The sequence below is a fragment of the Panthera uncia genome, chromosome B4 (assembly GCF_023721935.1).
Source record: "Panthera uncia isolate 11264 chromosome B4, Puncia_PCG_1.0, whole genome shotgun sequence".
NCBI classification, from domain to species: domain Eukaryota; kingdom Metazoa; phylum Chordata; class Mammalia; order Carnivora; family Felidae; genus Panthera; species Panthera uncia.
The window spans coordinates 125,053,187-125,063,521 of NC_064809.1; the positions used below are offsets into that span (position 1 = coordinate 125,053,187).

Sequence of the window (10,335 nt, forward strand, 5' to 3'; positions counted from 1 at the left end):
CTTGGTTCTCCATGCAATTCTTCAAAACAGTCAAATGTCAGGCCCTCATTTCTTTCTGCTGAAATTTATCAAGACAACTCTCAAACCATTCATTTTAGGAGTAATTTGTGTTGATAAGAATGGCATGAATGGTGAACTAAAATGTGGGTGTGGGCTGAAATATCTGTGTGATCCAGATATTAATATCCTGTGCCTGTTCCCGACACCAGTTTTAAATGCTCAGGACTTTGCATCCTCTGAAGACATTTCCTTTTGAAAGCACCCGCACCCTCCCTGCCCTGCCTCCCTGACCATTGAAAGCTTCCGGCCTGAGCTTCTGCACAGAGCTGGTCATAAATTATCAGAAGGCAGCATGTGTGAAAAATCTTCTGAATGGCCGAAAAGCACGCTTTCTCCGCATGCTGGTAATTCAGTAACAGCTGAATACCATCTCCATGATGGGCAGAAGAGACAGAGCCACAGCCCGTAAATAAAACTCACATGCCCATGAGATAAGGTGATTCTGGTGGAAAATAATACGCATGATCTAAATTCAAACAGAGGTGTGTTTAAGCAGAATTACTCAAGTCCAAGAATTAACATTCCATCCAGAATTAAGGGGTGGCTCCTGGAGCCATATTCTGAGGTCTCAAAATCACAGATGCTCAGGGCTCCGGATGAGCCCTTGGCTACTACAGACCCCTGCTTCCGTCAACATCCGGACTCCCACCCAGTCAACATTCACTAAGGCCCAACTAAGAGTGATGCCCAGACTCTGAGAATGGAAAGATAAATAAAACAGCCCCTTGTCTCACGAAACTCAAAAGCGAGTGGATAGAAAGACACCACACAAGCAAAACATCCCTTGATGAGTGCTGTCATAGAAGTTTCCACACAGAATCAGACATTAGGGGAAAATGACATTGAATTTGGGCACTGAAGATGTTGGTTGGGAGGAAGGGTAGTGGGAAAAAAAGAGAACTGTATACTGGACAGAAGGAACAAAGAGCAAAAATTGAGAAGTAGGAAAACAGATGTTTTCTCAATGCGTTCAACAAGGCACTCACCTGAGTAAAGATGGAAATTATGAGCTAAGGGAAAATGTCTGTGAAAGACCCCAAGCAGTGACCACGAGTATGGAGAGAACCCAGAGGGCAACGGTGAGAGCTGAGAGCTGTCGGCATTCAAAGCCAGAAGAGGGCATTCTTCTCTCATTCATTCATTCAACAAACAATTCTCCTGACGCTGGAGTAGGTGCTAGTGACAGAAAGATGAACAGAAGAAAACCACTCCATTCCCTCCTAAGGCTTGTACTCACTTGCGAAGACAGGTGATTAAAAAAAAACAAGAAAAGGGGCGCCTGGGTGGCTCAGCCGGTTAGTGGTCTGACCGGCTCAGGTCATGATCTCGCAGTCCGTGGGTCCGAGCCCCGTGTCGGGCTCTGTGCTGACAGCTCAGAGCCTGGAGCCCGCTTCTGATTCTGTGTCTCCTCCTCTCTCTCTGCCCCTCCCCTGCTTACACTCTGTCTCTCCCTCTCAAAAATTAATAAAGAAATTTTAAAAAATAAAAGAAAACACAAGAAAAGTAATGAGGGTATGAAGAAAAGAAAGTAAAAGGAGTTTGTAGACGTGGCAGAAGCCAACCTAGCTAAGGGGGAGGACCCATCATGCTCAGCTGAGACCTGAGGGTCTAAGTCAGCCCAGCAAAGAAGGAGGGAAGGAGGGGGAGTGGGCGGCAGGGAAGGATGGAAGGGCAGCAGTGTCCCAGGAGCCAGCATGTGAGAAGACCAGCAGTCTCAGAGGGCAGGTGCACACAGCACCCGAAGCGAATCCAGTGTGGCTGATGGAAGACGGGAGGGCACATAAGGAAACAGAGGCAGCACAGCCGGCAAGGAGCAGAATGGCCCCGCGACTGAGCTCTGGCCGCTCTCTGGAGGCTGAAGGACATGTGTGAGACGGCAGGATGTTCCATCAGCCGCGACCACAAAGGATGAAGGTGAACGGCTGAGCCAGGGCCACGGCAGTGGTGAAAGGCGGGAAGCAAAGACGTGGCCGCAAGAGGCCACAGTCAGGTGCGACAGGATGTGGCACCCGGCGATGGAGAGAATAAAGAAGGAAGCAAAGACTCCACGCTTTGAGCTTGGTGGACGGGTAGCTGGGAATGGTAATTGAGATGCTACAGGAGAAAAGGAGGATGGGGGCGGAAACGAATAGGGTTGAGGAACTGGGGGGCTGAAGTGCCAGCAAAGACATCCCCTGATCAGCATCTGTAACCAGCAGGCACCTGGCCTTTGACAAACAGCTCTGCGAATGGGGATCTCATCACCTTCCAAGATGTGGACTCCAACACCTGGCAAGTCGAATCTGCAATTACAATGGTTCTTTTCTTACATTGAGTCAATGCCTATTTCCTCATAACTTTTATGCATTGATCCTGGATCCACACTCAGGAGCAAATCACAGGAAGCCGATTCCCTCTTCCCGACATATTTGCCATTAACTGGAGAAGATTCTGGCCATTTCCAATTCATTCACGTCAGATGCTTAGAATAGAAAACTTCCAGAATGTTAGTGCCCCAATAGCCCCAACAGGTGACATTCATTTTTTTTTTAAATATATTCTTTAAGTTTATTTGTTTTGAGAGAGAGTGAGAGAATGCAGGGGGAGCAGAGAGAGAGAGAGGATCCCAAACAGACTCTGCACTGTCAGCGCAGAGCCTGATGCAGGACTCGAACTCATGAATCAGGAAATAATGACCTGAGCCGAAATTAAGTGTCAGACGCTCAACCAACTGAGCCACCCAGGCACCCCAGGTGACCTTCAGTTTTATGTCACTTCGTGTAGCAGGAGACAAAGGCCTAGAAAGAGCAGTGATTGTACCCCAAATCACACCGCTACTCTGGCTCAGCTGATTCGGAGCCTGAGGCTATCATCCAGGATACTCTCAATAGATCTTACTGCTGTGTGTCATCGAATTCGAAAACTATGCAGGAGGCATCTGCATCTCTGGGAGAGTCTAGGCTGTGCTCTCAAGAGATCCATCGAAATTAAACGGGGTTGAAAAATAAATAAACTCACATAAAATATAAATAGCATCCCCATGAATACAGGCAGCAACTCTGTCCCTTATTTATGGCTCCACCTGCCTTGAACAGAAAACTCAAGGGGGTCAATAAACGGATTGCAAAGTTGTTACATTTTTGGTTTTTTTTTTTAATTTTAACATTTACTTATTTACTTTTGAGGGAGGGGGAGAGAGAGAGAGAGAGAGCACAAGCAGGGGAGGGGCGGGGGAAGGGGGGCAACACAGAATCCAAAGCAGGCTCCAGGCTCTGAGCTGTCAGCACAGAGCCCAACACGGGACTTGAACTCACGGACCTCGAGATCATGAGCTGAGCTGAAGTTCGATGCTTAACCGACTGAGCCACCCAGGCGCCCCAAAGTTGTTATGTTTAACTACAGAGAAAAGAATGTCTCCACAGGCTCTTTTGCAAATGCACTGATATCTGCTGACAACCGGCAGGGGCTCCACGGAGGTACCTTTGTCTCCCAGTACATACTCAGCCTTTTCTAGAGCCTCAGGATCTCTGGGTCATCCTGCCCTACATGCCCCCCCGCCCCCGCCCCATGCTGAGCTCCCCGTACCACACGACACTTGTATTTACACACCTCTCATGTTGGGTGTTTCACTACCTCCCAGGGCAGCTCATTCCAGCCCTGGACAGGATGATCCTTTACTAGGATGAGTTTGACAGCTGGCTCCCTGCCATGTCCCTCCATAGATTCTGGGGCCATCTCTCTTTCGGGCGACAGCTCCTTGACTGTTTGTGGAAGCCGATCAGGTACACCTGGAGTGGAACCTCTGCTTCTCCAAGGTAAATAGCCCCAATTCTTTCCACTATTCTGTATGTCACAAGGTTTGGATTGGCACTGGCATTCACCTAGACTCTCCTGAATGTGCTGACTTGTCTAGATTGTCCTCCAAGTGTGGCATCTAGAAATAAATGCTGTGGTCCAGCTGTGGATTAACTGATACCCCAGAAAAGGCATCTATCCCCACTGTTATTCTAGCTGGGATACTTCTGTTAACGTACTCACATCATCTAGCCCCTATTTAATGCAGTTTGTGATTTGGTCCCAAGGGGAGGATTTATTATTAGCAACATGTTGGTAAATAGGGCACCTCTTTCCAGTCTGTACAGGTCACCTCAGAGTATTATTTCCTCAATCCTCTCTGTTTCCCGTCGTCTGTCTGATAGTCTAATACAATCATTCAAAGTCAGAGATAGTGGTCACTCCATCAGCCAAGGCTGGCCCAGACAGCAGGAGGCTGGAAAGGAGATTCTAGCTGACATCAACCTACCACTAAGCACAGCCAATTATACATTCTCCATATGTCAGATCCACTCCTAGTCTCCTCTTTGGGAAAATGCACCATTTACCTTTGGGGGCCATTTTGAGTCCCTCATTCTGACTCCACGTATTTCAGGGAACTCCTCTTTACCCTAAGACCAAAAATAGGCACCTCCCCCAGCCACGGTGATTGGTCTCTGGACCACAAGTGACCAGAGGCAATCCAATCAGGCAATACTGTGGAAGCAGGGGGAGGACGAACTCCTCTTTCCACAGGCACTGGTGAATGTAAGTTGTAAACTAAAGCTTCCTCTGTGGAGATAAAACTGCCCTGAAAGAAGGCAAGGCAGAGAAATGGAGAGCAAAGACAAGAAGGGAGACTGCACTACAAAAATATCATTTGAGCCCCTGGATCCAACCCTGACTGAAGCCCGTCCTACATTTGAACTTACTGGTTTTGTTAGCCCCCAAATTCCCTTCTTGCCAAAATCATTTGGGGTTGGGTTTTTATCAACGAGTGCAAATGAAAATTCTGCAACTTCCCTCTGAGGCACGCAGAAAGGTCATGTGACACCTTGTCAAACCCCTAAGCCAAAGTCTGATACCTCACTGGAGCCCCCATCTACAACATGGTATCGTAGTTACGAAGCTCAGATCTCGAGTCCAATAACACAGGCCCATCCTGACGGGCTTTGGGGTCTTAGACAGATCACTGAAGGATTTCTGCCTCGCCCTCCTCTTGTATACCTACTACATGGCATTACTGGGGAGAGCGAGACAATGCATGCAAAGCCCCTGTAATGATAACTGGCCCGCAGAAATGTCTGAAACACTGGCATGCTCATTATCGTTAATATTGTTACACCATTAGTATCATCACTAGTCCCGTTATATTGGCAGGGTCAAGGTTTTCACGTGCTAACCCTGGACCGGCACTGGGTGCTCTCAGCCTTCTTTTACAAGGGCTTTTCCATCATCCCTGGCCCAATGCTTCCTTCTGTCTCTTCTAGGATCCACATCAACTCACCTTTCTCCCTCTGATCTCTTTGCCAAAACTTAAATCATCCACTGCCATGGCATAATTTACTCCATGTAGCTGCTCATATGGAAACTCCTCGACTCCAGGGATGTATGGGGCAGGACATACGGGCCCTTTCCTGCTCTACAGGCACACAGCCACCCCGATCACACTCAGTCGAGCTAACTCAGGGCAAATCTCACAAAGTCCACAACTCCTAATTAAAAGGTAGCCTTGAGCTGTCAAAAAAATTATGCATAAAGGAAATGTTTAAAAACACAGTAGTGACTTCCTTGAGACAGATTTTCATCGGAGATTTTTTTGAACTCACTTATGGGCGTAAATAAAAAGAAAGTGTCCTCCTCGATGCTCCCATCCCTTCCCTCCCTGAAGCTTAGAAAACCACCTTTGATACGCAAAACACTGTGCAGCATTTGAAATTGCTGGCTGGGAGAATGGCCAGGCTTGTCTTCTCCACTGATTGCTGAGAAGCGACAAGGATCGGTGTTTGTTTTGATTGGCTTGGGGAGGGCCGCTCCTCTGCTTGCACGCCTCCATCCGGCCAGTGTGACCATCATCTTTCACACCCAGCCAGGCCTGACACCCCAACCGCTGCCTCCCGCGGCACCCTGGGCTCCATGCACGGCAGTCCTCTGCTCACCTGTCGTCCCCCCCCCAACCCCCAATGCATTGTGAATGTCCAGATCTGTGATCGCTGCATTCCCAGCACCTGGTTCGGTGCAGATGTTCCACAACAGCAGCAGCAGCAGCAAGAGTCACAACAAAATGTGAAATGTGTGAATGAATGAATGAATGGAAGAATGAATGAAACAGCTGGCTCCATGCGGTTGAGAAACCTCTCCAGGGCCCAAACCTTTCGCCCGCTATTGACACAGCGATCGACCTGGAAAGCTGGTAGCTGACATTTGTGTAACCTCCACCATCCACTGCACCCAGGTGCACCTGACTTCGTTTCTGTTTCTCTGTGTTCCTCCTCACGACAGACTCCCTCCAACACGCGTGTAAGCCCCACGCAAGTCTCTGCCTGAGCACCAACGTTCTCCTGCTCCACACGGTGACCCGGAGGGGGCTTCCGAGACTCTGGGACGGCCAGTGTCCTTTTTCTTCCCTCTCCATCCCTCTCCCTGTGAGGAAGCCTCCTTCTTACCTTCAAAGCTCCCGGCAAAGAGGTAAAGCCAGGTGATGGCTGGGATGCAGAGAACAGTCAGCGAGGCAGCCAGGAATTTCCGTCTCCCTCTGCAGATTCCCAGCATCCTCTCAGAAGTGACAACCCCTAATCCCAGCGCCGATTCTCTGCCCGGAGCACGGGGTCCTCGGCCTCCCTCATAATACTTTCTGAAAGGAAGAGCAGAGAGGAAGGGCTGAGTTCTTAGCACTGTAAATGGATGCAGATTGCAGAGGAGAAATACCCTGTAGGTCGTGAAAGTATCGGACTCGTCCACAATCTCCTGCTAACCTTCTATTCTGAGACACAGTGCTGCAGTCTTGCAGTCTATCAGAACAGAGACAGCTCTTTAAAAAGTAAATGAATAAAGGATGATAAAAAGTATGAGATCTCAAGGGACACTGGGTGGCTCAGTCAGTTGAGCGTCCGACTCTGGATTTCGGCTCAGGTCATGATCCCAGGGTTGTGGGATCGAGCCCCACGTCGGGCTTAGCATTGAGCATGGAGCTTAAGATTCTCTTTCTCCCACTGCCCCTCCCCAGCTTATGTTCTCTCTCTTTCTCTCTATAAGAAAAAAACAAAAACAAAAAACCCTATGAGCTCTCTCCCTTCTGCCTCTCTCTCTCTCTCTCTCTCTCTCTCTCTCTCTCTCATGCACACACACACACACACACACACACACACACACACACACAGAGGCATGTATTCTATAGTGTAGGTTAGCTTGCAGCAAGAATGTGACAGACTGAGATGTGCACAGAGCTCTGTGGAAAGACAAACGAAGTTGCTGACTGATGCAGGTGTGGCCAAGATGCCAGAACTGTTCCCGAGTTCCAGATAGGAAGAGCTGAGGAAGGCACTGGAGGCTGACTGATGGCACACTCAGAGGAGAGGAGACTGCACTGGCCACATCATCATCTGCAGGGGACTACAACTGGATCACAGTTGATAACCCACAAACACTCACCAGGGACTATCTTAATAGCTCCCGCCTTTAATACAGAAGAAGATATCCAGAAAAGCATGGAAACAATTAAAATGTGCAGAAAACGGAGAGGAACACAGATAACCTACAACTCATCTGCAGAGAGCCAGTCCTAAGGTCACGCAGAAGACTGCCTGAGACATGTTCAAAGAGGGAGGAGAAGGTCAATTCTCACGGAGTAGGGGCCCATGATCCTTCACCTGGGTATCTGACCACAGGTCATATGCCTTATGAAGGAATTTAAAACCCGACAGACCATGCAACCTCTTCACCTATATCCTAATGTGGATGTCACAATGGCTGCAGGTGGAATGCGGGATCCACATGTTAGGAGCCTCCCAAACAGGGCGGAAGCTAGTACTGCAGGTACCTATACAAGGCTTCCCATCCCCAAAGAACAATGTCCATGAAAGAGCTGGCTTTGCTGTCCCCTTGGGTAGTCCCACAAGTGTCCTTCCCTCTGCCAGAACCCCTAAGCCCCATGTGACTAGGGTCTGGTTGAACTGTCTCCCCTCCCCACCAGCCGTGGCGTTTTCGGGAGACAGACACCCTGTCCGCCCATCTTACATTGGCCTAAGACTTAGCATACTGCCTGTCACCTGCTGGCTGGCTGATAACTGTCTGCTGAACGTACAAATGGAATCAGAGTCTAACCAAAAAAAAGCCTTTTGGAGCTTTAGCAAGTGGCCGGCAATAAGCACCTAATGGAGCCAATCTCACTGTCAGTGCCAGGCTTTCTTCTGCAACCACTCTGACGCCATTTTCGAAATGGCCTTCCCTCGAAACACATGAAAGACCACAAGGCTGGAGGGTGTGGCCTAGAAAGTAAAACCAAAAAAGCAAAACCCCTTTCAACAAAGAATGCTGATTTGAGAAAAGGTTCCCCCAGCCCCCTCCACTACCATGGAAAGTTTTTCATTCTGAAGCATGGGCAACAAACCCTCCACACCAACTGTGACTCACTACGAATGAGGATTTCCCAGATGCTGGGGGATCTCTCAGGAAGAACATACTGGGGACAGGAGGCTATGCAGTGACACTGACGTGGCTTCAAATCCAGTTCCACGCTCAACTAGCTGCAACACTGCCGAACTCCCCGTCTCCAGGTAAGTTCCATGTTGTCCATCTACAATGAAGCGATGCCCTCTCTGCCAGAGAGTCTTAAATGAGAGATCCCTTGAAGAAGGGCCCAGAAAGGACTGATGGAGCATGAGGCCAGGTGAGCCCCACCTCTTCCTGAGAGCAGAAGGGCAGAAGCATCATGTTTTTCTCACTCCCCTATCCCACAGGGCTTGGGAGAAAAGAGCCCAACAAAGAAGTCCTGGCTGACATTGTCAAGGACAAATGGGTGACTTCAATCAGAAGGACCCACTGGATTCTCCTTCAGGAAGACACCACATTAAAACTGCCTCTCGTGGTGTTTGGTTGTTTGTTTGGTTTTTGGGTTGTTGGTTTTGTTTGGTTTTTTTTGGTTTTTTGTTGTTATTTTTGTTGTTGTTTCTTTTGCAGTTCACTTATTTTTTTTAATGTTTATTTATTTCTGAAAGAGAGAGAATACACACACACACACACACACACACACACACACACACACACACACGTTGGGGAGGGGCAGAGTGAGAGGGAGACACAGAATCCAAAGCAGGCTCCAGCTCTGAGCTGTCAGCACAGAGCCCTACACCGGGCTTGAACTCACAAACTAGGAGATCATGACCTGATCTGAAGTCGGATGCTTAACCCACCAAGCCACCCAGGCGCTCCTGCAATTCACTTATAATAATAATAGTAAAGACAACTAGCAATAAGCAGCATGTATTATGTCTCAGGCTCTTTTAATTCTCCAAAATAATCTATGAGGTAGAAACTATTTTTCATCCCCATTTAGTGGATGAGAAAACTAAGGCCTAGAAAGGTTGATGAACGAGCCAAAGGTTACATGCCCCTACGGCCGAGAGGCCTTGGGCTCTGCTCTCCCCAAGTAACTGATTCCAACAACATTTGCCAGGGGTCGTTTCCCTTCTGATCTAACCTAAATCTTTCATGTTGAATCTTAGGATTACTTTCCTCCCCTGGTTAAATACATCACCACCGTTTGTTCCCTTTCAAAACAAAACAAAACAAACAAAAAAAGTACAACAGATGGAGCAAAAACTGGAAAGCAATAGATGAATTTGGAGGGGTAAGTAGTAGGAATATATATGGAGCTGAACGCAAGTGGCATTAATATTTAAAACCGTTTTTAAAAACCTCTTTAAAACACTTCCTTTCCTCCTTTCTTCGCTCCATCTGCAAAAGTTAATTTCAACTGGCACAATTTGTCCTAAGTTTTGAAACAGAGTCCAGGGTGGTTTGCATTTTATGATAACACTGGCATCTGAAATTAAACCCAGCAGGTAAAAAAATATTCCTTCATGGATTTGACTTTTAAATGACACCTCTGTGCACTAAAAACACAATTTAAAGAAAAATCTCAATTTATATCAGGAGTTACTCCAGGAAGTCAATATAGTGAAGGAACACAAAAAAGAAGGAAGGTCTGGAAATCACCTCCCATACCTGTGCAAATGTTGATGGATTAACTGGGGAAACCAGTCTGGAACCGGTTCTTGCCTGGTCTGAGGGAGACAGACTCCAGGGTGAATAGGCAGGGCAAAGAGTCACCTCTAAAATGCCCATGTCTCCATCTGTTGGGATGAGCACTGGGTGTTGTATGGAAACCAATTTGACAATAAATTTCATATTTAAAAAATAAATAAAATAAAATAACATAAAATAAAATAAAATAAAATAAAATAAAATAAAATAAAATAAAAT

The 10,335-nt window shown here is 47.5% G+C and overlaps 1 protein-coding gene across 1 annotated transcript in view; it reads right to left on the reverse strand.

Annotated features, from left to right (window-relative positions):
- Window positions 1-10,335, reverse strand: part of LARGE1 (LARGE xylosyl- and glucuronyltransferase 1) — a 538,562-nt gene that overhangs the window by 391,254 nt on the left and 136,973 nt on the right. The window contains exon 2 of the mRNA XM_049627511.1: window positions 6,519-6,706. Within this exon, the coding sequence (XP_049483468.1) occupies window positions 6,519-6,624 (106 nt within the window). The 5' untranslated portion in view covers window positions 6,625-6,706. The remainder of the gene's footprint in view (window positions 1-6,518; window positions 6,707-10,335) is intronic.